At 34.5% G+C, this 23,795-nt stretch overlaps 3 protein-coding genes and 1 pseudogene across 10 annotated transcripts in view; 2 read left to right on the top strand and 2 right to left on the bottom strand.

The window, feature by feature from the left end:
* The first annotated feature begins 3,087 nt into the window (after positions 1 to 3,087).
* Positions 3,088 to 8,523, top strand: LOC110420002 (proton pump-interactor 1). The gene is made up of 8 exons (XM_089784171.1): positions 3,088 to 3,351; positions 4,010 to 4,423; positions 4,956 to 5,144; positions 5,255 to 5,434; positions 5,554 to 5,748; positions 7,146 to 7,244; positions 7,335 to 7,854; positions 7,934 to 8,523. Exons 2-8 carry the CDS (start codon positions 4,049 to 4,051, stop codon positions 8,257 to 8,259), a joined length of 1,884 nt encoding a protein of 627 aa, XP_089640297.1. The 5' UTR covers positions 3,088 to 3,351; positions 4,010 to 4,048; the 3' UTR covers positions 8,260 to 8,523.
* Positions 8,524 to 8,652: 129 nt separating this feature from the next.
* Positions 8,653 to 11,375, bottom strand: LOC110420001 (G-type lectin S-receptor-like serine/threonine-protein kinase At2g19130 pseudogene; annotated as a pseudogene).
* Positions 11,376 to 14,613: 3,238 nt separating this feature from the next.
* The window catches only part of LOC110420003 (RNA-binding S4 domain-containing protein), a 10,659-nt gene continuing 1,477 nt past the window's right edge, over positions 14,614 to 23,795 (top strand). For 3 of the 8 annotated variants that reach the window (XR_002445509.2, XR_002445506.2, XR_002445504.2), the window contains exons 1-10: positions 14,614 to 14,797; positions 15,628 to 15,731; positions 15,971 to 16,102; positions 16,185 to 16,258; positions 16,341 to 16,461; positions 16,747 to 16,815; positions 17,228 to 17,292; positions 17,384 to 17,482; positions 18,238 to 18,337; positions 18,430 to 18,632. Coding sequence is in view for 2 of the 8 variants with exons in the window: in XM_021433145.2 (XP_021288820.1) it covers positions 14,650 to 14,797; positions 15,628 to 15,731; positions 15,971 to 16,102; positions 16,185 to 16,258; positions 16,341 to 16,461; positions 16,747 to 16,815; positions 17,228 to 17,292; positions 17,384 to 17,482; positions 18,238 to 18,337; positions 18,430 to 18,492 (975 nt within the window). In the remaining 6 variants the exon portion in view is untranslated. Of the gene's footprint in view, positions 14,798 to 15,627; positions 15,732 to 15,970; positions 16,103 to 16,184; positions 16,259 to 16,340; positions 16,462 to 16,746; positions 16,816 to 17,227; positions 17,293 to 17,383; positions 17,483 to 18,237; positions 18,338 to 18,429; positions 18,931 to 19,541; positions 19,563 to 19,593; positions 19,773 to 19,872; positions 20,010 to 20,495; positions 20,632 to 23,795 lie in introns of those variants that run through there. The other 5 variants (XR_002445505.2, XR_002445508.2, XR_002445507.2 and 2 more) reach the window with 5 other exon arrangements.
* LOC149527012 (putative disease resistance protein At4g27220) overlaps positions 19,586 to 23,795 on the bottom strand; it is a 17,639-nt gene continuing 13,429 nt past the window's right edge. Inside the window, 2 exon segments of the mRNA XM_089783923.1 lie at positions 19,586 to 19,659; positions 19,662 to 23,788. Of these exon segments, the coding sequence (XP_089640049.1) occupies positions 19,586 to 19,659; positions 19,662 to 22,512 (2,925 nt within the window). The 5' untranslated portion in view covers positions 22,513 to 23,788.

Here is a 23,795-nt window from a genome sequence, read left to right as displayed (position 1 = left end):
CTGATTTGGAATTTTGATGTCGTAGATGGGACCCCGCCCTCCACTTTCCCCAAAAAGAATTTAATGGGCTTCACGATCGTACATCAACCGCCCATCCACCGAGATTTAATGCGGATGGATCGATCATCCGTTTGACTTTGGAGATTTCACATGTTTTAGATCGGGGCTTATCTTCGTACAAAGCCAAGTCATTTTTGTCACGCTTTGCTTTTTTATTTCTTTCATTTATTGGCCGCACATTGAACTGTGTTTTATATTATATAGTTTTGAGGGTTTGGTTTATTTCCATTCTTTGATGTTGAAATGGAAGCTGTTTTATAATGTCAAATACATATAAAAAAAGTTGTGATAAATTTATTTTTATTTATAAAAATAAATAAAAATATGGTATCGTGATTTACAACATCGAATTAAACCTACGCATCAAGAAAATTGCTGCTGATTGTGTGCTTAATGATCCCTAGAATCATTTAATTAAGAAGCTTTGAGATTGTAATTTAAATTGATTGATTTACATATTTTGATATGATATTTGATTGAGAATCTATTACGATGAAATTCAATATCCTTGGCATTGGTTACACTAGATATGCTAATTCGAGTTTTAATTTATATTTACTTTCTTAAAAACACAATAAACTAAAAATAAAGGCAAGAGCATAGCTAAAAGAATTAAATCCATCTTACCACTAATGCAATTAATATATTTGGAATGCTCTTTCCTTGTGGCCAATTGCTTCAGCCCTCTGTCGTACCCAAAAGCAAAAGGCCTGAGGGCAATGGCTTCAGCCCTATCAGCCTTCTTTATTGCCCATGTGGCCCTCATAACGTCCAAATAAGAGCATATTTTGTAAGGAAATTTATAGACTAGCAAAAGTAACTTGAATTAATATTATCAACAGCAGTCACGGACCAAAATTTATATCAAGGATAGTTAAAAACGATAATCATATAAAATTATAGATCAAATTAATAATTCAATTAAAAAAAATTAATCATTTTTAAAAAAATTAAATTATAACTTAAAATTGAAATCGTCTTCCATCGATCCTTGTCCAAAACAAAATATTATTGCAGAATTTTCATCAAAACCTTTATCACTTGAATTAATTCGATGTATTAAAGTTGAGAGAAAAGAAGAGTATCAAATTTTGAATTTAAATTTACCTATTAAAAGAATAGTGATTTAAACTATACATTATTTTGTATATTTTTTGTAAAAAAAAATATTGATTCTTTTATTTAAGTATAGGAAGAAGATGTTTGAATAAGTTGCCATTAGTTACAATTTTTAATCTTTGATAGTTGTGGTACCTAGAAGAAGTTTAATTAAAGAAAAAATGGGATCAGAACCTTCGACTTAATTTTTGTAAAAAGTTATGGAGAAACCGACTATGTGGTCGAACCGTTACATTGATTGTACACATACTAAAGCAAAGCCGAATTCAATTAAAGCTCATAAATTATGTAGTTTCAAAGTTACCAAGGACATTAAATTATCAAACACAATTTGGCTCCCCCATCAAAACTTTACCTCTTTTTCATGCCATGTAACCCTATTTAATCAATAAACACCTGTTTATCTTTTGTTTAAGACAATTTACATTTAAAATTTAAATCATCATTCGTACATAAATAAATTTATGAAAATCTCGTTGTTTAATAATTGAATTTTTTGGGAATGAAAGTTATGGTTCACTAAAGATTATATAAAGAAATAGAGAATGCTACTCAAACAAGAAAGAGAGAACAAGCTTTAGCAAAATTTGACCATTGAAAGAGCCCTACAATTTGGGGCAACGTACTTAATAGAAATGGTCATAAGGGCACCCCCCCTTCCTGATCCCATACTTTGGATTTTTTAAAGGATTTATTTCCAAAATTGGCTTAACGTTCTGCAAATGTGATTTTGCATACAAAATGGGGGTATTTTTGTACTTTTACTTTGCCGACGCGTCCGCTCTCGCAATCATCGACGCTCCATGTCGTGAGATTTTGGATTCGTGGAATTACCACGTGTTCAGGAATAAATATGGATATTGCCAAGGCAAATTCTAATAAAATCAAGGCTACTAAAGGATAAGGGGACAAAGGCAGAGCCATCACTTTACGAATCCAAATTGTACCTTGTAATTTTTTTTTTGCTTACTTTTCTCCTTTTTTTGGTTTTTTCTTTCCCTTTTTCTTCCTTCTTTTGTTTTATTTATTATTTTTATAAATTTCAGCCTTGACTATATCATTTTTATCTTAATATCATTTTTATCTTAGAATTTATTTCATTAACGGTATAACGTTCTCATTGCACTGACTTTTTATTCATAAAAAAAATACTATCATCTTAAAATAGAGATTTTAAATAAATTTATAAATTATGAATTCATGTTTTAACTCAAAAGATATACTTAATAGGTGATGAAAATTTATATTTATATACTTAAGACTCACTTATTTCTTATTGATGTAAAATTTATGATATATTATGCTTATTTAATTATTATTATTATTTATAGTTTATATGTTGTTTATGTGATTGATTGGTTTTTATGCAATTTATTTGATTTAATATCTCATCATTTTTATGGATATGAATAATTTATGATTAATTATTAAATTATTTTAAAATTTTCATAATGCATACTTAGTAAGGTTTGAATTGTCTATTCTCCATGTATATAAAAATATCTCATATCAAAAAATAAGAAAATCAAACTATAACCAACAACTTAAATTTAACTTAAGGATTATTTTCACTATTAAAAATATTAAAGTTTATTTCATAAAATGGGATTGTAGTTTAAAATCCTAATTCCATTTAAAAAATATATTAAAATCCCTCAAAAATATATTACAATATTAATTCCTATTCCAAATATTTTGCAATAATCTAGATTTGAAAAACCCTTGAATTAAAATTTAAAATATTAATGTTTGAATTTAGATTTAGATGATTTCATAGACAATATTTATTAATTTTAATTTTTTTTAGGACTAAAAACAAGAGAATTACCTTGGCAATAACAGAAACCAAGACTTTTTCTGTTCTAAACTCCACAAAGAGCAAACCAAAGAAAAATCCTCTCTCTATGCCCACATGAAAAATCTCCTTTTTTATCCTCTTTCCTTCTATTTCTCTCTCTTCAAGACAGGCATTAATATAGAGCTAAAATCTCTCTCCTCTTCCTGCCTTGCCCTTTCTCTCTCTCTATTGAAAAGAAGCAGAAGAGAAACAGAAGGGAAAGAGACTGAGATCTGACCCATCTCTCTTCCCTTTGCCAAAACTCTTAAAATTTTCTTTAGACCCTTTTTTTTTTGTCTAAAAGGGTCCTCTCCTCTCTTAATCTGTCTAAAAGGGTAATCATTTAATCTTTCTCTCATTTCTTATGTTTTGCTCTCTGGGTTTTTGTTTTTCCATTGTGATCTGTTGACTTTTTCATTTCATGCTTTGAAAGTTTGAGATTTTGCGTGTTAGTTTTCTCGGTCGACGACGGCTTGATCTTGTGCTATAACATGCTTTTTTTGATTAGGTGTGCTCCATTTTGTATAATTTTTGATGTGGATTTTGTCTTATTATTATTTTTTTGTTATTGTAGTTGATCAATCATATATTTTTGTTGTTCAATTTATTTAATTGATCTTGATTGTAAAGATCTCAGGTAGAATATACCGAAAAGTTTGGTTCATTTGTTTGAAATTATTCTACTTGTTAATTCTTTTGATCTGATTAATAAGAAAACTAGCAAAAAGAAATTGCTTTGGATTGGTCTATTTTAATTTTTATGGATAAAACAGTTTTTTTATTTTATTTTTGGAATTTGTTTATGTAATGTCTTATTTGTTTGTGTCAATCGAGTAATTTGATTTTACCAGCTTGTTGACTCTTTTGATCCTGTGGACAAAAAGCTGGTAAAGCAAATTTCTTTGGATTGATCTTTGATTCTTATTGTTTTTATACCTGAACTGGTTTTTAAATTTTGATTATATAATGTGGAATCTTTTTTGTTGTTATCAGGGTCTTCGGATTTCATTAGGTTGTTCACTTTTGTGATTAATGGGTATTGAGGTTGTGGGATCAGACATGGCACAAGTATCTGTTGACAAAGTAGCTGAAGTAGAGAAATCATTTCTGCATGATAAGGAAAATGGGAAACTGGACAAGGATCCAGTTCATGACGAGCCAATTAAATTGGGTTCCCATGGTGAGGAACCAGATAAGGGAGAAGAGATTAATGCGTCTGATGCCAACTTTCCAAAGGATGCAGTTGACGAGTGGCCTGCACCTAAGCAGATCCACTCCTTTTATTTTGTCAGGTATCGCCCTTATGACGATCCGAAGATAAAACCCAAAATTGATCAGGCTGATAAAGAGATTCAAAAGTGGAATAAAGCCAGGTTTCAGCTTACTGAGGACTTAAAAGTGAAGAGGGTGAGTGAAAAGCTATTAATTTTGACTCCATGTATAGCATTATCGTTTGTCTGAAACTAGCTCAATAAAGGCGTCACATCATCCATTATGTGTCAAATATGCTAGGTTTCTGGTTATGGTACCCTTTTTATTAACCATTTGTTTGCATACTTCAAGATCTTTATTTGCCCTATTGTGTTTTACTTTTCATTGGCTCCTGTAGATTTGGTTACATTAAGGTCATGACGAGTCTTTCAATCTTGTTTTGAATGCAATTGGATGTGCTTATAGTAATATGATGAATGTAGAGGCGTTGAACCTGATGCATTTATGTGAATGTTGGAAATTTTAGTCCTTTAGCATGTAATAACAATTACACATATGCTAATGTAGTTTAGTTTGTGGTGTAGGATACTGTTTTGGTATATCGATTGCTTATTGTTGTATTTGCCTCAAAATGTTGAGCCAAATTGAAGTTTAAAAATAATTATGCTGCCAGCTTGCCCCAATTTTAGCTTTTTTTAAAGTATTATCTCTCTTTATCTTAATGCAGTCAGATCGAGCAGAGTTGCTTTCTCAAGTGAAAGCCCTGAATATCGATTTTGAGCAATTTAAGGCGATTTTTGATGAGAAAAAGAAGGAAATGGAACCTCTGCAGCAGGCTTTGGGCAAGCTTCGAAATAATAACAATGCTGGTGGTCGTGGTGGTATATGTTCATCTGAGGAAGAGCTCAATGATGTCGTATGATATTACTGTGAACTTTGACTGATTTGTCAATTGTTTTCTGATGCAGTTAATCCTTTTCCTTTGCTTTCCATTATAGTCACTTCTTGGAAATTGATTAATTGCAGATCCATAGCTTGCAATATCGCATTCAGCATGAAAGCATCCCATTGAGTGAGGAGAAGCAACTCCTTAGAGAAATCAAACAACTAGAGGGAACCAGGGAAAAAGTTATTGCTAATGCTGCAATGAGAGCAAAGATTCAGGATTCATTGGGTCAGAAAGAAGCCATTCAAGATCAGGTTAAAGTAAGAAAATTCAATTTTGCACTTTTTATCTATCAGAGTGTTGCTTTTCCCCTTCCCCGTATTAATATAGGCTATTATCTCAATTACACTAATAAACTTGCTTTATTGTTTTTTTGTAGCTTATGGGTGTTGATTTGGATGGAGTTAGGAAGGAGCAGCAAGCACTCTGGTCCAAGAAGAATCAAATTAAAGAAAAGGTGAAGGCAATAGACATTAAAATTGACTCTTTGCAGGAGGAGCTGACAGCTGTGATCCAGAAGAGGGACAAAGCTTATGAAACCATTCAGGAATTGAGGAAACAACGTGATGAGGGGGTATGTGTTTTCTTTGCTTCAAATCTTAAGATCTCTGTTTCATATGTATACATGGCCCTTCAAACATGCATTAATACATGAAGTGATACTGTCAATTCAGATATCTTGCGTGCATTGAAAATTCTGAGCTGATGGTGTGGCCTTAGAATGATCTTCTTCGTTCTATAAAATATTTTTCAATGTGATTCTTAGGCCTAATTTTTCTGGTGATATGATGGTCTACTCTTTACTCAGTTTGCTTGCAACATTTTTAGCCCTATTCTTTTTTCTCTGTATGGGATGTGCATGTATCAGGATTTGTCTATTGGCCCGGGAAGGACTATGTCTCTTGCATTGAGATGTAGTAATTCTTCTTGGCCCTGCTTATGAATGTCTTGACAAAATTTAGCATTTCTTCTTCATTTTTTACTGAGCCTGTTGTTGTCTTGATTGTGGTGATACCATGTATTTTTTGTGCAAATTGTATATTCTGGTATTAATAATGAAATATTTTTAGACAGTTCTCTGCATTGTGTGATGGGAGATCAATAAAACCTGCTACTGTTTACCCTCTGCTGGGTCAGATGGCTTGTTCTTGGAATCTTATTGATTCTTTGTTGTCATTTACCAGAACATGCACACAGATACACACATGTAAATGTCTTATGGTATATATGAACATCTGTTGTCATTTCTGTTTGAGAGCAGCTTGCTGGTGTCACAGGTGTAAATATTTTGCGGTATACAAGTTATATAAGGAAAAGCAATGTGGGTGTTTGTGTGTGATTGAGTTGGTTTTAATGAAGTTATAGTTTGCAATTTTGATGCTTGAGTTTGAATATTTGGCTGCTTGTACGGTGATCAAAATTGTTATTCTAGCATCATGGATTCACTGGCACATCATTGATCAGTGCAATAGGCCATTGTTTTAATAGAATGATGAAACTCTTAGGCTCACAAGAATATGAGCTTATTTTTTTGTTCATATTGTGTTCACTATGTGAAGAAGCCAAAGTTAGGATTTCTTCTGTAATACTATAGAACTTCACTTTTATGGGCCTGTAACGGGGAATGACCCCTTATTGTTGGTTCAGAGCACAAGAACAAGGGAGAGCTTCCGGGAAAGAATGGCTGAGGAAGTATATTAACAAAATAACCTTATCATGTGGCTTGTGTATAACAATACAGATCCTTTTAAAAGCTTCTGTGGCATCATTTTTCATGGTGCATTGATAAATTGTTTGAGCAAAAGCCTTGGTTAGATTAACTTTTTGTGGTTTTTTCATTGTATCGTCTGTTTAGGTCTATCACGAAGCTAAATGACATGTATTATATTGGTCAACGTCCAAACTTCGTTGAGCGTGCTAATACTAAGCACTCCTTTTAATTACTACCTTTTTTCTTTCTCAATTTTTCAGAATGCTCACTTTTACCAGAGCCGTTCACTCTTAAACAAAGCCAAAGAGCTAGCTGCAAAGAAAGATATAAAGGCGCTTGAGGAGCTTTCGATTGCAGAGGTTTGTGGAGACTGCTGATTAGTGTTTCATTCAGGGTATCTCATGTGCTTTAGCATTTGGCTGCTTTCTTATCTTTTATCTTGCTTTTAGGTTGAGAAGTTTATGGCTCTCTGGAGTGGCAAGAAAGCCTTCAGGGATGATTACGAGAAAAGAATTCTGCCATCCCTGGACAGTAGGCAAATGAGTAGGGATGGTCGGATAAGGAATCCTGATGAGAAACCACTCGTTGTACCAGAGGCACCGTTGCCTTCTGAAACTGAAACCATTTCGAAAGCTGTTGTAAAACAACCAAAGGAAGAAATCAAATCCTCTCCCCAGCCAGATACTAAACTCACTAAAAAGGTCCAGAAAGATGCTGAGACCAAAGTAATGGAGTCTAAATCTTCTGCAGAGAATGGTATTGTAGCAGAGAAAGAGATCTCTGGATCAGGCAAGTTGCAAAAGGACACTTCTGCAGACGAGGAAGTTGATGCAGCAAAACTGAAAGAAATGAAGAGAGAAGAGGAAATAGCAAAAGCAAAGCAAGCCATGGAAAGGAAGAAGAAATTGGCTGAGAAAGCAGCAGCCAAAGCAGCTATAAGAGCTCAGAAGGAAGCTGAGAAGAAGCTGAAGGAAATTATTTTCTTTATCTTATTTTGCTTCTTGATAATTGGTTTGCAGGTTGAAACTGAAATCCTTTTGATTTTTTCAGGAGCGTGAAAAGAAAGCTAAGAAGAAGGCGGCAGCATCTGCAACTGCTGCAAATCCTGAGGAACAAACTGAAGATGTAGCAGAGGCTTCAGAACCTGAGAAAGTTGATGTTAATGCTGATGCTCCTGTACCTGCTCCAGTTCCAGTGAAGGATAGAGTACAAAAGGAGAATACTGTTAGGTACAGAAATCGAGTTAAAGGACCTGAGTCACTCCCAAGAGCCATCCTGAAACGTAAGAAGTCGACCAACTACTGGATATGGGCTGCTCCTGCTGCATTGGTGGTGCTGATACTTCTAGCGTTGGGTTACTATTATCTTGTCTGAAGAAGTTTACTTGAATGGAACTGAGAATTATGGACAACTTTTTTGGTTGATCAACATGCAAGTAGCTAGGTCCATAGTGGGAAAATTTAGTTAATTTTGTTCTTTGCATCCCGTGTGGGATGGACTAAAACCTCATAATGTTGCTGGTAGTTCAGTCCGAATGCTTATTGAGGCCAAAACTATGTACTTATGGTTTGGTTGGTTGTATTTTTCAAATTTTGACTTCTATCAATTTGAGAAGATGCCATGAGAAGCCTTTATAGAGGACTGTTGCTTTGGTAGCATTTCCGTAATTGAATTAGATCCTAAATGATAAAGGTGGTAAAGTTGACTTTTTGAAGTGATTTCATTCCAGATTATGTATTATTGTCCTGGAAGGTTTCAGTAGATTGATTGCAGGGTGTTCATGCGAAGATTATATATGAGGATTTTTATATTATACAGGGAAAGATGCAACCCGAAGGAAAGCTAAAGCCTAAAGCTACTCTGATGGTATGTGGTAATTGAAACTTGACTATATATGAAGCTACAACATATTATTCGTGAAACTAGTGCACAGGACCTAGTAAGCAGTTTTATGTACTACATTTCTTCTCACTTGTCAAAGACTATTCCGCATTTTTTGTATAGTTTGTGATGGTCTGGATAAACCGTGGAATCGGTGGCATGTTCACCTCTTGCACTCCCTCAAAGATCTGAACAACATTCCCCATGGATGGCCTTCTTTCCTCTTCATCTTGGATGCACCAACATGCAACTCTACAAGTTCTGATGACTTCTTTTGCATTTGCATTCCCCTGCAACTTGGAATCCAACAAACTTAGTACATCTCCTCCATTGCTTACGCTGTTTGCAGCACAAGCTGGGAAGTAAGCATCTGGCCCGTCAAGTCTTATCTCCCAGTTTCTCCTTCCTGATATAATCTCCAAAAGCAACATCCCATAGCTGAAAACATCAGATTTTGGAGTGATTGGATCACCTGAAATCATTTCAGGTGCAAGGTACCCTCTGGTTCCTTTCATTGTAGTCAACACACGGCTGAAATCCCTGCCTAACAGCTTTGCTAGGCCGAAGTCAGAAAGTATAGGATTATAGTCAGCATCAAGCAGAATGTTCTCAGGCTTGATATCACAGTGTATGATGCATTCTCTGCACTTATCATGTAGATAGGCTAATCCTCGAGCTATTCCCAGTGCAATATGATATCTTGTTTTCCAGTCTAGGATCTTTGAATCCTTATAAAACAGATGACTGTCCAAGGAACCATTTGGCATGCACTCATATACTAGAAACCTCTTCTTTCCCTTCACGGAGAACCCCAGGAGGCGAACAAGATTAACATGGTGGATTGTCCCAATGGTGCTCAATTCAGTGCGGAACTGTTTCTCTTCTTGGTCTAGGCATTTGAGACTCTTTACAGCTATGGCAACTGAATTTGGAAGTGTTCCTTTGAAGACAGAACCAAAGCCTCCTTCACCTAATTTTTCAGAAAAATTCTTTGTTGCACTCTTTAAATCACTGAACTTGAAGAGGATCAGAACATCATGGATAGGTTTAGTATCAGAGAAAATTTTCCTTCTGCACATTGAAACAAGGAGTCCCAAGATAGCAATCGAAATTACAATTGCTGCAGCAGCGTTAATAGTGAACCACTCAATTCTTCCCCTCGTCTTACATTTTAAAGCTGGCAGCTCTGTCATTGGAAGCCGCAGATATAGATCTCTTCCCAGATAGTCACCAAATGAGAGATATTGGATGTTCAACAGATCCTCTCGCCATATGGAGCAGTTACCATGAAAGGTGCATGCAGTACAAGAGCAGTCTCTTAAGCAGGCTGATTTACACTCTTCCAAGCTCTTAGCATTTGTCAAGGGCACATCATTCGCAGGTATTCTTATGTTAGAAATCACTTGGAAGCCATCTTTCTCACCTTTGTTGCACTGCAATGGAGTTCTCCTAGTACAACCATGCGAGTAATTACCTGAATTCCATTGTCCAGGTATTTTAGGTTCAAATCCATCCAAGCATTTGCATCTCGTCCTCGAACTGAACTGATTGCAGGCTCCATATGCTCCACAAAAAGCATAGATTTCACATTGATCCTTTGGTTTTGCCCAAATCGATAGCCACTTCATAGAATCATCTTGCCATACGAGTTGCTGTAGCTGCCCGGATATATCCATCACGTATCTTACAGGAATCGAGGAGTTGGTCACCGAGTAAGAGTAGAAGTTTTCTTTCTCAGTTGACTCATAGCTTACAGTGGAATATTCGCTAGTAACTGTATCAGTGCTAAAAGAAGAAACTCTTTCTAGCCACATCCCACAAGTCCAGTGCCTTTTCCCATTCTGCAGTATGAAATACGTGCTCGTTCCATTGGGGTCTAGCCCCAGGGAAAATGGTCCAGTGGCAGGATCATTTGAATTGCTCCATGAAATGTAGGTATTCCCTTTTTTGGTCATCTTATTTATCCCAAGCTTGGCGCCAGGCAGCCAAGTATCGGTAGGGTGATCGAAGCTTTGCCATTGGATGACGGAGGCGTTTGAACTATTTCTCAAAACAAGATTTCCACTGTCCTCAAGAACTGCAACAGTGGAATTTATGGAGTTCGCTGATGACTCAGCTGACCAAAGTGGGATTTCAGATCGGTTGCAGAGGACAAGGTTACCCTTTTCAGAGAGTTGAAGTTTTGAAGTGGAAGGATCAAGAAGTGGTATATCTCTGTTAGCCACCCAGACCACAGTTTGACCTGGAAGTTTCTTGTACCAGATGCCTACGTAGAAGTGTGAGGAGTTGCCTGGCTTAAAGAAACCAAGCTCAAACCATCCATTTTCTGAGGTGATAGTTTGATTACCAGAGAGTGATTGGCCTGGATATATGGTATCCATTTCAATGGAGAGATAGGTCAGAAAGGATAGAAAGTAAAGGATCAGAACATGAAGAGAGGGCAGAAGCTTTGTTCTGTTTCCCATTGGAGAAAAACTGAAAAATGTTAAAAGGAAAAAGAGGCTGCAATACCTAGAGTAGTTTAGTATGGCTACGGATATGGCTCTTAGTTCTTGAATGAAGTATTCTAATCCTGCTTGTTATTATATACTACTAGTCCAAAAAAGACATCTCCCATATTGAATAACCTTTTTTTAAAAATATAATTTTTTATCATGTTCATTTATTTATTTTACGTAAAGTGAAAGAACTTGAATTTTACGCAAACAAAAGAAAATTATATTTACTATTTTATCAAAATTCTTCAAATTAAACATTTTCCATTACTCTTTTGGCTTAGGTAAAACTCACAAACTATATATACTCATAAATGGGTCGATTACATGTTGGACAAGTAGAGAATGGAGATAACACTAGCAGCAAATTAAAACGCACTCCAAATTCTAGTGGACTTGATTCCAAAGAGCTTACAAAAGATTATTTTTGGACTTTGGGGGGGGTGTTTGACCATAGCCTTGGTTAGAATGCCTTCTTCTGTTTGGACTAATGCCCTAGTGTAGAAACCATTTAGTTGTTGCAACACCAAATAGCACTTGTCTTTCAACACCTTATCAACCACTGTCCCCCAAAGCTCCCCAAAGCCCAATAGACTTTGGGTTTGCGTCGGCATGATCAAAGGGGTTATCCCAATAAAAAAAAAATGAATTTGGGGTATTTGATATAATTGAGCCGTGTGGACTCTTTCCTTTGATAAAGTGCATTGTTTCTATTAGTTGGTACTGTTGTTTGATAATGAAAGCAGTCAGCAAAGAATTTGACAGGGTACTTTGAGTGTTGACTGGTTCTTGATGGGGTTTGGTTTCGGCTTTGGAAAGGTTTGGCCCTAGTCAAGACTCAGGGTCAAAGGTATAACTAGTCTTCCACTAGACTCCACATGTGGTTACTATTTGGTTCGTTGAGGGCTGGGGCTATGGCACCTTTAATGCGCCAAGTAGGGGGTTCATATGAGACAGCTCTCATTTTGTCTTTTAACTGGGAAACTAATGGAGCTTGGATAGGCCAAGTTAACCTTATACTAGCCATAAGACCCTAATCCGATCATGTCCAGGTCTTTTTCATAAGTTTAACATAACCATCACGCTTAATACGTAGTTTATGGGTTGAGATCGGAGATCTTTCAATAATCTTCTCGTATATTTATTGACATTCGTGTAGAATTTAAATATAAATTTATATGTTATAAATTTTAAAAATTAAGTAATTGATTAATGTTATAAAAAATTGACTCACATTTATGTTAACCAATTACTTAATTTTTCAAGTTCAATTCAAGACGTCATTTATAGCAATCTTTATCTATGACAAGTCTCGAATTTTGATTTTGAAAATTTCAAAATAATTCTTTCAATCACATTGATTCAAGATAATTAAAATTAAATAGAAAAAATTGTTAGGATGTCAAACATACCATTAATTGTAGAAACAATGGTAAAAGAGCAATGGTGCTTCAATAGATTACAAAGTTTTGAAAAGGATTATAAGATGAATAAACCCTACATGTTGGAAAATATGGTACTCTGATTAACTTTTTGCATAAAATAATTAATTACCCTACATTTTCCAAAATCATGTGCTTACACTTAGAACCCATCAACAAACCAAGAGAAAAAACAAAGTCCCCTATCTATTTTCTCTTTCATACAACTTTTCCACCAAAGTTCAAAACTTTAATTTTTGTGATGATTTATGTTCTTTTTATTACGATAAACGTGATAGAAGGTAATTACGTATTATATATGTCTCGAATTCACTCGTTTTTTCATTTGTAAAAAAAAGTGATATCTTTTGGTCTTAAAATTTGTTTGGCTTAATTTGTTTTAACTTAAAAACTATTATAAAGTTCTTATAAAAAATAATAACTTTTAAAATTAAATTAAAACTGTTTGATAAACTGTTTAACAAAAAAAATTATATAAGTTTTAATTTCGGTTAAAATTATCATGAAAGATATTCATGTTATCTTTAATTATTTAATGAACTATAGCGAAATATTTCGAGTTTACATACAATTTTAGATGTTAAAATCAAAGAAATGAAACAACATTCAAACTTATATAGTAGCAATAGTATTAGATTTTTATTAATTTAATAAGCAATGAGATCAAGATGTTTCAATTCCCTAAAAACAAAGAGAAAAGAGAAAACAATGTATTTGACATTAAAATCCTGAAAAAGAGAAAAAATCTTTAAATAATATCTGAATATAGTTTTGAATTTGAATTTTTTTTCTCTTAATCTTTATAAGAATAAAAAAATTTAAATTTTATTATTTTGTTATTGAGTCTTTTATTTTTTTTCTTGGTAGTTTTTGTACAGAGAGATCGAGGAGAGGGATATAGCAATTTGCGTTGAAGAATGATGATTTGCAGAAGAAATGACAGGAGAGGGAGATTGATTGAAAGATGAGTATTTTTTAAAAAATTGATGTGTTTTTTTTTAAAGAAAGTTTTTCAGAGTTTTTTTTTAAGTTTTTAAAAAAATTTGTTTTTTTTAAATAAGTTATTTTTTAAAAATTATATTTAACTTAATTTTTACTTTTAAAAAAATAAATAAACTGAAAAATAATCAAACTAAACAAGCACTTAGTTTACTTCAACTTCAATATATCTTATGGAGACACATTCGGTAAAGAATTGGGTAAGTAGTATTATTAGTTTTATGAGGATCGGGTTGGGTTTTCAGTGTGAAGCCAAAACTTTTTTGCGGATTTTGGTTTTTCTATCGGTTCATAGTTGGGCTTGGCCTTGTTCTGTATTATCTGTTGTACTATTATTATTATTATCATCATTATTATTAAAAGATAAATCCTAAACTCAAAATCTTAAATTCTATTATTATTATTATTGTTATTAACAAAAGATAAATATCAATAAATGCCTTAGGAATGCTTATAAACTATTACTTTTAAAATGCTAAAAATTGCTTGTCAATATTGTGACGGGTTAAAAGTTAAATTTTGTTCTTTATGACTTTAAGTTATATAGATAAAATTTAAGTAAATTTATAAATTATGTATTTTCAATTTAAAAATCATGACTATAAATGATAAAATATTCATATTTATATTTTCAAGACTTATCTATTTTTTTACAGATATGTAATATTATGATAATTTTTAATATTTTAATTAAAATCATTTAAAAGAAGTTTAATAATTAAAAATGCTTAAATAAAATTAATTTTAAAAATAATTTTTTTTTCATATTTAATGTAAGTTCTATCAAATACGTTATTTAGACTATTGTTTTAGTTAATTATATATATATATATATGCATATATATGAAAAATTAAAATAATTTTAACGAGTTTTTTGGGCCGAAAGTTAAATAATACATTATTTTAGACTATTGTTTTTTGTTAAACGGAAAACGAACAAAACGACCATGGCTGCCGCCAGCGTCACTGCTCCATGGCTTCTCCGAAGAGCATTTCAAGCGTTGGCTTTCTCTCAACCTCTTCACATCAACAGAAACCTTTCTTTCTGTGGAAATCGTTGCTCCTTTCCGGTTCAAACTCCACTGAGAAGTTCAGGTTTTGAAATGGATTCATATATCTATTTGGCTTTTGTTTTGTCGTTGATTTTCGTTTATGTGTTACTTCATTTTGATTGATTTTGTTGTAAACTTTTTTATAAATAGAGATACCCATTGAGCTAAAGTAGAGGGATTTACATTTTTTCTGGTTTTTTTTTGTAGTAATCTTGGTGTAATTAGAGACACCAATTAAGCTAAATTAGAAGAATATGATGAGCACACATCTATAAAAGAAAGGGGGAAGGAACTGAAGCTAGGAAAAATAACAATGTTGTGGCTCATATGAATATGTAAGTCAGTTGTATTACTCTTCTAAGAAAATAAATGTTTCCTTTCTTTAAAATATACCAATTAGTGCTGCAACACTAGCCGTGGTTTCAAAGGAAGAATGCCTGGCTGTGTGCCTCAGCCAGATCCCAAAATGTATTGCCTCTTGTACCATCAAACGTGGGGATTTCTGCACGCCTACTAGGTTAAGAGTGCATTGGCGACTAGCCTACTTTAGCTTTTTGTTATTATGCCAAGAACTACTTTGTACACAAGGCAGCTCATAGTAATTGTTTTCTTATAATTTATCTACTTATCTGGAAGTTATTGTATATTAAATATGTGCAATATCCGATGTTGACCATGGCTGTTGAACCTGTTCTTCTATCATTGGTAGTCAGCCGTAGGATTAACTCATGCAGGACCTGGCTTTACTATTGTTTTCTGTTATCTCTACACTATGTGCATGCGTCAATAAGTGGGATGCTTAGCATATATGAGAGAAATTTGATTTTGTGTCTGATTACATCCTATTTAAAATTTTGAAAAATGCATATTCAGGGTTATGTCACGTTGCCCAAGTTATAAAGGGGGATAATGATGTTTTACTTAAAGGAGTGGGAGATAAAAGTGCTATCGAAGAAGTGAAACATATTCTTGAAATGGTATTTTCATTACCTTTTTGACATATCTGCCTTTAGTACCTACTCTTTTTTTTTGGTCCTTGCCTTTAGTTCCTACTCAGAACCATCTGACTCTCTAAACAATTTTCTTTGGGGAGGTCAGAAGTTAAACAGCTTTGTAGCAATTGAAATATAATGTCTATCTATTTTTAGCAGAAAATGTTAATAGTTTCTGTCTGTTTACCCTCTCATCTATTTGGATTTCATCAATGCTCTTTTAGGCTAGACGGGCAGCAACAAGAAGAGAGGTCCTCCATACAGATTTTCTCACCCCACCAGTAATAAAGGAGTCAATGCTAGTTTTGGGAAAACTGGCTGATGTCAAAGCGGTTGCTCAGGGAGGATACCCTCAGGTTGACTACATGAGATTCAGTTTACTTTGCCTTGATTGATTTCTTTGGTTATAAAACTTGTTGAATCTTCTTGATCCTTTAGGCTGAGCGTTGTCGCATTTCTATTGGACATTCAGAAGTATTGACCAGTGATCCTGATGTAGTTGCAGCATTAAAGTGAGTCAGATTCTTCCTCATCAAAAACTGATAAATGCTGGACAGTATTTAAAACCCTGAATCAAAATTTCTGCATATTTAGTTTTTTCTTTCTCAGCATCACAGGAAACTTCGGCTTTCAACCTTGTTCTCATGGTGACTTCCTCGGTGCAATTCTTGGTACAGGTATTGCTAGAGAGAAGCTTGGGGATATTATCTTGCAGGTATCTTCTATTTTAAATATTCATATGGAGACTGGCTATGAAGAGCACCAGTGTAATTTCTTGCATTAAGATCCTTTATAGCTTGATTCAAAGTACCTGCTGGCTGCTTAACTACCATATTAACAGAGAAGCTTTCTCTGCATTTAATGTTGCATCCTGTCAAATTCTCTGTCTCTCTCTTGTTTTTTTGATATTTAGATGATTCAATAACTTTTACTTGTCAAAATGTAATTTAGCATACCATTTTCTTTTGAACCAGGCTAATCTATCTTAATTGTTATCTAGGGAGAAAAGGGAGCTCATATTCTGATTGTTCCAGAACTTGTTGACTTTCTTATGTCAACCTTGGACAAGGTGAATATTTTCCCTCAGATTCATTGAATGTCTGTTGACACGACCTTTCTCAATGACTCTGATTATTTTAAATCTTTTCACTCTGTAGGATAGTCTGTAATGAACATTATTGCTGGCATTGTATTATATAATCTATCTTGTATTGAAATTTTTATTCTGGAACACTGATAGTATCACGTTGAAAGCCAATATATCTTCTGTCACCATAGTATGATACTTTTGTGGTAAATAAGGCTGTTATTTTATTAACAATTGAATATAGTCATTAGTTCTAATAGTATGAGAAAATCTTGCTAAGTGGAGCAGGATGTTATTTTTGTAAACATGGTTCACGTGCTGTCATTAAGATTTTCCTTAATACTCTGATATATTACTCTACCGGCTCTTTTCATGATGTATATATCTTTTGCAGGTCGGCAATATATCAGTATCATGTATGCAGATACCTCTCCTTGCTCTTGAATATGAGCCACCAAGGTACAAACCACCCATAGTTGTCGTCATTTTTGTCTCCAATTTGTGGCACTTATCATTTGTATTCAGCAATGAGTTCATGTTACCTTTGCAGGACACAGTCATTCAAAACCGTAGAAGCATCACTACGGGTTGATGCTCTAGCTAGTGCAGGGTTTAAGATTTCAAGGTCTAAACTAGTTAATTTGATCAGGTACACTTTTTTTGCTGCTTAAAGAGAAACTATCTACTGATATTCATTTTACTATGTTGTTTTATTTAATTCTTTGCTATATGTTCAAACAGCCTCCTGTACTTTCAATTATGCTGCATGGTGCTAACATTCCTTTTTGCATTCTTCTTTTTCTTCAATGGATCTGTCTTTGTGGAATAATTGGACCCACTGTATCTGGTCACACCTAGCACTTAAATGGAGCCTCTGGCGTGTTGGTATAGTACCATCCTCTTTAGTTATCATCTGACTAAACCATTTTCATCAGCTTTCCCGAATAGTGGAACCTCATAATCATCTTTGAGGTTAAATATCTTAGCCCAACTCTAGAGGATAATTTGCAGATTTGACACAACCACAGGTTTAAATCTTGTCTTTTTGTTTTGCTTAACTAGACTATTTTGAAGAGACTATATCTACCATCCGGTGCTGCCTGTAAAATGTCATCCTTTTCCTTTGTAAAATTTTCAATTGGGTTAGGAATGGCAATTTGAATTGCATTATGGCATTTTGAAATGATCAGAGTTTAATTGTAATCATTTGAAATTTCAACTTTGAAAAGACAGCAACCTACTACTCCAAAATTGTATAATATAGTTTTTCGATTCAAATCAAAACAGATTCAATTTGGTTGGAGAATCAAAGTAAAGATTTGACTTGTAAAAGGTTTTTATTTTCCATTGAAATTTTGGTGAAAACCTAAGGATGACCACTCTCATGTTCTCTGTTTGTTTTAGTAATGGGGATGTGCGTGTAAATTGGACAAGTGTTACAAAAAATGGAACAATTCTCAAGACTGGAGATATTGTCTCAGTTAGCAGGAAAGGAAGACTAAAGGTGAACTATTGATTCGATCAAATCCTGCTGTCTGGTAAAAGGTCCTCTACATTTTAGTTTAGCCTTCTCACATTTAGGTTTTCTTTGTCCAGATAGGAGAAATAAACACTACAAGGAAGGGAAAGTTTGCCGTTGAACTCATTCGGTATCTGTAGGCTACATAGCAAGAAATTTTATTTTCCATAAGCTGGAGAATTTTCAATTATTGGAAGACAAAGGGAGATATGTTTAAAGGTGAAAGAAAAAGGGATGAATAGTTGCAAGCTTCCATGCCAATATTTGGGTAATGACAAAGGTATTCTCCAGTAATGCTTATACATAATAGCTTATTCTCTTTTGATAGTTAAATTAGGGGTAAAAGGATTTGTTGTTTAGAGCTAAGATGTGGCTACCATTATTACTAGTGCATCAACTCATCTATTTTTTCTTCAAAATTCTTCTAAAAGATTATACTTTTCTTCAACATTGATGATAATTGCATATAATGCTGGCCCTTGTCATTGTATAATAGTATGAAATTACTAATGATTTTAACTGACCGGCAACAGTAGTATATTTGTTGACACTAGGCAGCTTGACTCTAAACATAGAGAAAGTATAGAAACAGCAAAGAATCACAAACCAATACTCCATTCGTACCACAATCCCACTTCCCTTGAGTTGGGAAGAGTAAATTTGATGGTACTGCTAACCATTCCTTCTTCCTCTTCTGATGCTATTAATTCCTCCATTTGGTCACAACCCCAACCAATGATTTGTTCCAAAGTGCTCAGATCTTGCATTTGGTCTACCATTTTTTTCTCTACTCCAGAAACATTCCTAATCATCTGAGCAACTGTCCATAGGTGAGTCAATACAAAAGGAAAACAAACGTAATAAAAACCTTATAAATGTTGGTAGACACGTATTAAACACTGAATAAAGTAGTTCACAACCTTATTTCAAATCAAATCATACAACAAAGCTTAGTCCCTTGTTTCGATGGTAGAAAACCAACTCTCTGTTTTTTGAGACTGTGAAATGGAGCTTAACAGTCACAATTTGGAAGAGTTCAACAAACACACACTAATTGGTGAAGAAAATGGGGATGAATTGAATCTAAAATTACAAAGCATAGAACATCAGAAATCAAGATGATTGAATTGCGATTTTACTTCAGCATTTGGGCCTGACTGTAACCTTCTTTCCCATTGTATGTGTCTAGCGTAAGAGTGAAACCATGTAAGAGTGAGTAGTAACATTAGTTCATCAAACAGCTTTCACCCATTGTGTATTGCTGCCATTCCGGAACTTGAGCAAAGGTAGAAGGACATTCCTAGCATTGGATGGTCCCACTCCATTGACTCCCAGCATTCCTCTGGATCCATACAGATTTCTTTGAGACGAGGAGGAGATGGTTGGCTATTGCCAAGCTCAAGCAGGGGAAGATATAGAGGTATCCTCTTTAGCTTTGGACAATTCCATATCTCAATTTGTTGGAGAGAATCACAAACCATTACTTCATTTGTTTTACAAATGCTCTTCAATTCTGGCAGATGAACCAATTTCAATATCCTTAATTTGGGAAGAGTATACATGACGACGTTATCGGTACTCATCCCTTCTATCTCTGATGCTATTATTTCCTCCATTCCTATACAACTCCGAACTTCGATCTCTTCCAAGTTGTGGAAAACCCACTTTGCTGACAAATTCTTCAATTTTCCACACCAAACTAAATGAATTACTTTAAGAGAGGAGAAGGTGCCAGGCGTTGATGGTACTGACTCTCCAACTATGGCTTCCAAATTCCTCAACGACCTCATATGAAGAACCTCAATTGTTTGGAGTGATGCACACCATGAGGAAAAAATGGACTCCAACCCATTGCAACTATCAATAATTGTACATTCTCTCAAATCAGTTACATCTTTTAAACCAAAAATACCGTTTAAACTTGATCTCCCACCTTTACACTTACGTAGTTGTAGTTGCTGGATATCAGATGGAAGTATGATTGGATCTTCAGTATTCATAATAAAACCCTTAAATGTAACCATTTTACCATAGTCTCTGCGAATTATATGTAAAACAGGTTTGACACTGAAATTCCTCCAGTGACCAATGAATCCATTACTCACCCAAATGCGATACTTATTAGGCCTTTTTCTTTGAGCAGCAAACAGGCTCAAGTCATGCACGTCAGGGAAGCAACCTTCGAAAACTTCCAGCTTGTCCAATGTCTTCACCTCTTCCACTCTCAATAATGTTGGACGCATCGTCAAGTGTTGAAGACGATGCAGTTTTAACAATACTCCATCGGGCATCTGTATGAACCCCATGTTAAATTCGAGATTGAGATATCAAAGATTCGCTAACATTTCCAAACCTTGAGGGATTTTCTTGATCTTTGTTTCTCTAAGATCCAATTTCTTCAGAGCTTGAAGCTTTGATAGAGATGGCACATTCTTTAATTCATAGCATTGACAAAGCAACAATGCTGTGAGATTCTCTAATTTGGAGATAGAACTGGGCAAATTTTGAATAGAATTCGAAGAAAGATCAAGAATCTTAAGATTAGGCATATGTTCAAAGAAAGATTCTGAAATTTCTATCAAGGAATTGTTTGAGAGCAACAAAGTCGTGAGCTTCCAACATCTCAGAGATCGTATATTTTGAGGAATTTTTGATATGGTATTAACCATCAAGGAAACCTTCTCGATATCTTCACCCCATTCTTTCGTATCAGGTAGCTCTTCCAATTGTTTACCGGCTTTTACATAAAATCTTTTTCTTGTGATATGTAAAGCCATATCTCTCACAACATCATGCATCTTTATGTGTGTACCCTTTGTAACCCTTTCTAGCAAACAGTTTTCTTCAAGCTTCCGTAAAATAGAATGGCCGCTACCCTGCATTGCTTGTCTAGTCTCCATTTCATCTACAAGTCCTTGTTCCATCCAATATTCAACTATCTGTTCTTTTTCAATTTCGTAATCTTCAGGATATAATGCACAAGATAGAAAACAATCCTGGTCTCTTTGTTCCAAACGATCATAGCTGAATTTTAAACACGCAAACACCTTATCTTCCATATCCTTGATGTTTCTTATATAACCTCTCAGTTCATTCAAAGTATTTTGCCACACAAGAGGATCAGATATTCCCCTCATACAACCAGCTACCGTGACAATTGCAAGAGGAAGACCATCACATTCGCGGACAACAAGTTTCATAATCGATTCTATAGTTTGATTAGGCAACATGTCTTGTCCGACTAATTTATTCAAGAATAATTTCATGGACTCATCCATAGAAAGACAGGACACTTGGACTTTCTTACAAGCCATCGATCGAACAACCTCTTCTGAGCGTGTTGTCAATACTAACTTGCATCCATTATCTGTAGTTGGCTCAAGGATTCCAACATCCTCGAGAGAGAAGCTGCTCCATACATCATCCAATATTAGCACATAGCTCCCTTGTTTCTCCAACATTTCAGATAACAATGCTGCACGTATAGTAGTATCCTCATCATCTGACAAGTTTTTCTTCAATTGACTTGCAATTTTGTTTTGTAGCCTTCGAACATCAAAGTCTTGGGATACAGTTACCCAAATCAATTTGCCAAACATTGTTTCTTTCAACAACCTATTATGAACATGCTTCATTATGGTTGTTTTCCCGATTCCTCCCATCCCACACACTCCAATCATTCTAACTTCATCTCCCATCAAATACTTATAAATTTCCTCTGTTGCATTAGCTTCACCTGCTAATTCTGGTGTTGGTAGTTTAACGGCTATGGTAGAGGGGTCATTAACCAAAAGGCTCCCGGAGAAACGACCTTCAGCAGATACTTCCTTCAATGCTTGAGTCGTTTCATCAACAAGCTTCCCCAAGCAAGATCGAAAGAGATATTTCCCTTTACTGACTTTATCTTCAACACGTTGAGCATGACCAAGCTTCTCCTCTACTTTCTTGAACCAACTTTCAACTTCCTGCTTTGGCTTTTTCCCAAAACGATGCTTGTCTTGCAAATGTTGATGAATATCTGCCTTGCGGTCATGCAAATCTGCTTGAGCTTGTTTGAAACTATCCACGTATTCACTGAATTTTCTGTGGTATTTTAGATAGTTTCTAGCTGGTTGACCAATGAACTTAATAACCTCAATGATTGGTCCAATCAAGTCCATATTAGCTTGTCCCTGCACCAAATTGTGGTATCGATTCGTTGAACATTGGATGCAGAAGCATATCAAGTTTATGAAGTAGAGGAATTAAAAAAGGAAATTGATTGAAGATATTATAAAGTAGTAGACAGAAATTGAATTTAATAATTTTAGTGAGGAAAATCAAAATATAAATATTTGAGCTTAGTAACCCATTTGATATGAAATCCTCAACCCTGAAAAGACATTGACAATCATGTACTATGTGTGAAAAGTGCAATAACATAAGGAAAGAGAGTATGATTCTACAATCTACACCAGAATGCAAAGCAAAGGAGTTGAAACAAAACTCCACAAAGAAGGTAAGCAACCATTCTTGCAATTTATGGGAATCAAAACCAATAGGAGGTTTAAAAAGTACCTGTAGTTATTGAAAGATGAAGACTAGAATACTAGAAGATCCAGAGAACAAATGCCCAGAATGTGATATAACCAGCAAACTTCCTTGCTATCATCAACGCACTATCATTCTGCCAAAAGAGATTCATATGAAGAAAGAAAGCAATATTTTTAACGTTAGAGTTCATATTCAATGACAATTGCTCATTACTTCACTACATTCTTGTTATATATAAAGAAATTTCCTGACAAGGAATCAACTAAGTAGGGTACTCACAGTTTATGAGAATCAAAAGAAGAAGAAAAGAGCTTGTTACAGCAGGCTGATACTTCCTGAATAATGTTGGCCAGACCAGAGATAAAAAAAGGTAGTGAATTGAAGAAAGGCTGAGATCAGAACCAGAAATCAATGTTTTTTTGGCAAAAGTTATGGAAAAACGAAGAAATTAAAAGGTAGGAGGGGGAGGCAATGAAAGTGTTCAGGAAATAGCAGAGAAATAATGAAGCCTTTTTCTGATTTCATCTTTCTTTAGTCACTTTCTTGGCAGATGCAGGGTTGCTTATAAAATGAATGAAATTTAGCCATCAACTTTGACTCTGTTTGGTGTATTTATTTTTGCTAATTAATGTCTATTATTTGCTTTACGTGCTAAAGGTATTACAAAGTAAAATTATGATTTGTTAATACTGAACAAGTTAATAAAATATCTTAAAGAATTAGCAGCTGATCGTTAATGAATGTTGGAATGAGTAGCTTAAGAGGTTTATGTAGGCTTTTTCTTGTTATCAAGAGTAGGATGATGATACTAATAATGATGAATAAAAACAAATTGATTATGCTGATAATGGTGACCAATGGGATCAATGATTTGTCCAATCAAGTCCATATTAAAGCTTGTCCCTGCTCC

The sequence above is a fragment of the Theobroma umbraticum genome, unplaced genomic scaffold (assembly GCF_002168275.2).
Source record: "Theobroma umbraticum cultivar Fairchild unplaced genomic scaffold, ASM216827v3 scaffold_67.0, whole genome shotgun sequence".
Lineage (NCBI taxonomy): Eukaryota > Viridiplantae > Streptophyta > Magnoliopsida > Malvales > Malvaceae > Theobroma > Theobroma umbraticum.
Note: the sequence above shows the minus strand (reverse complement) of the source record. Positions and strands in the feature narration are given on the sequence as shown.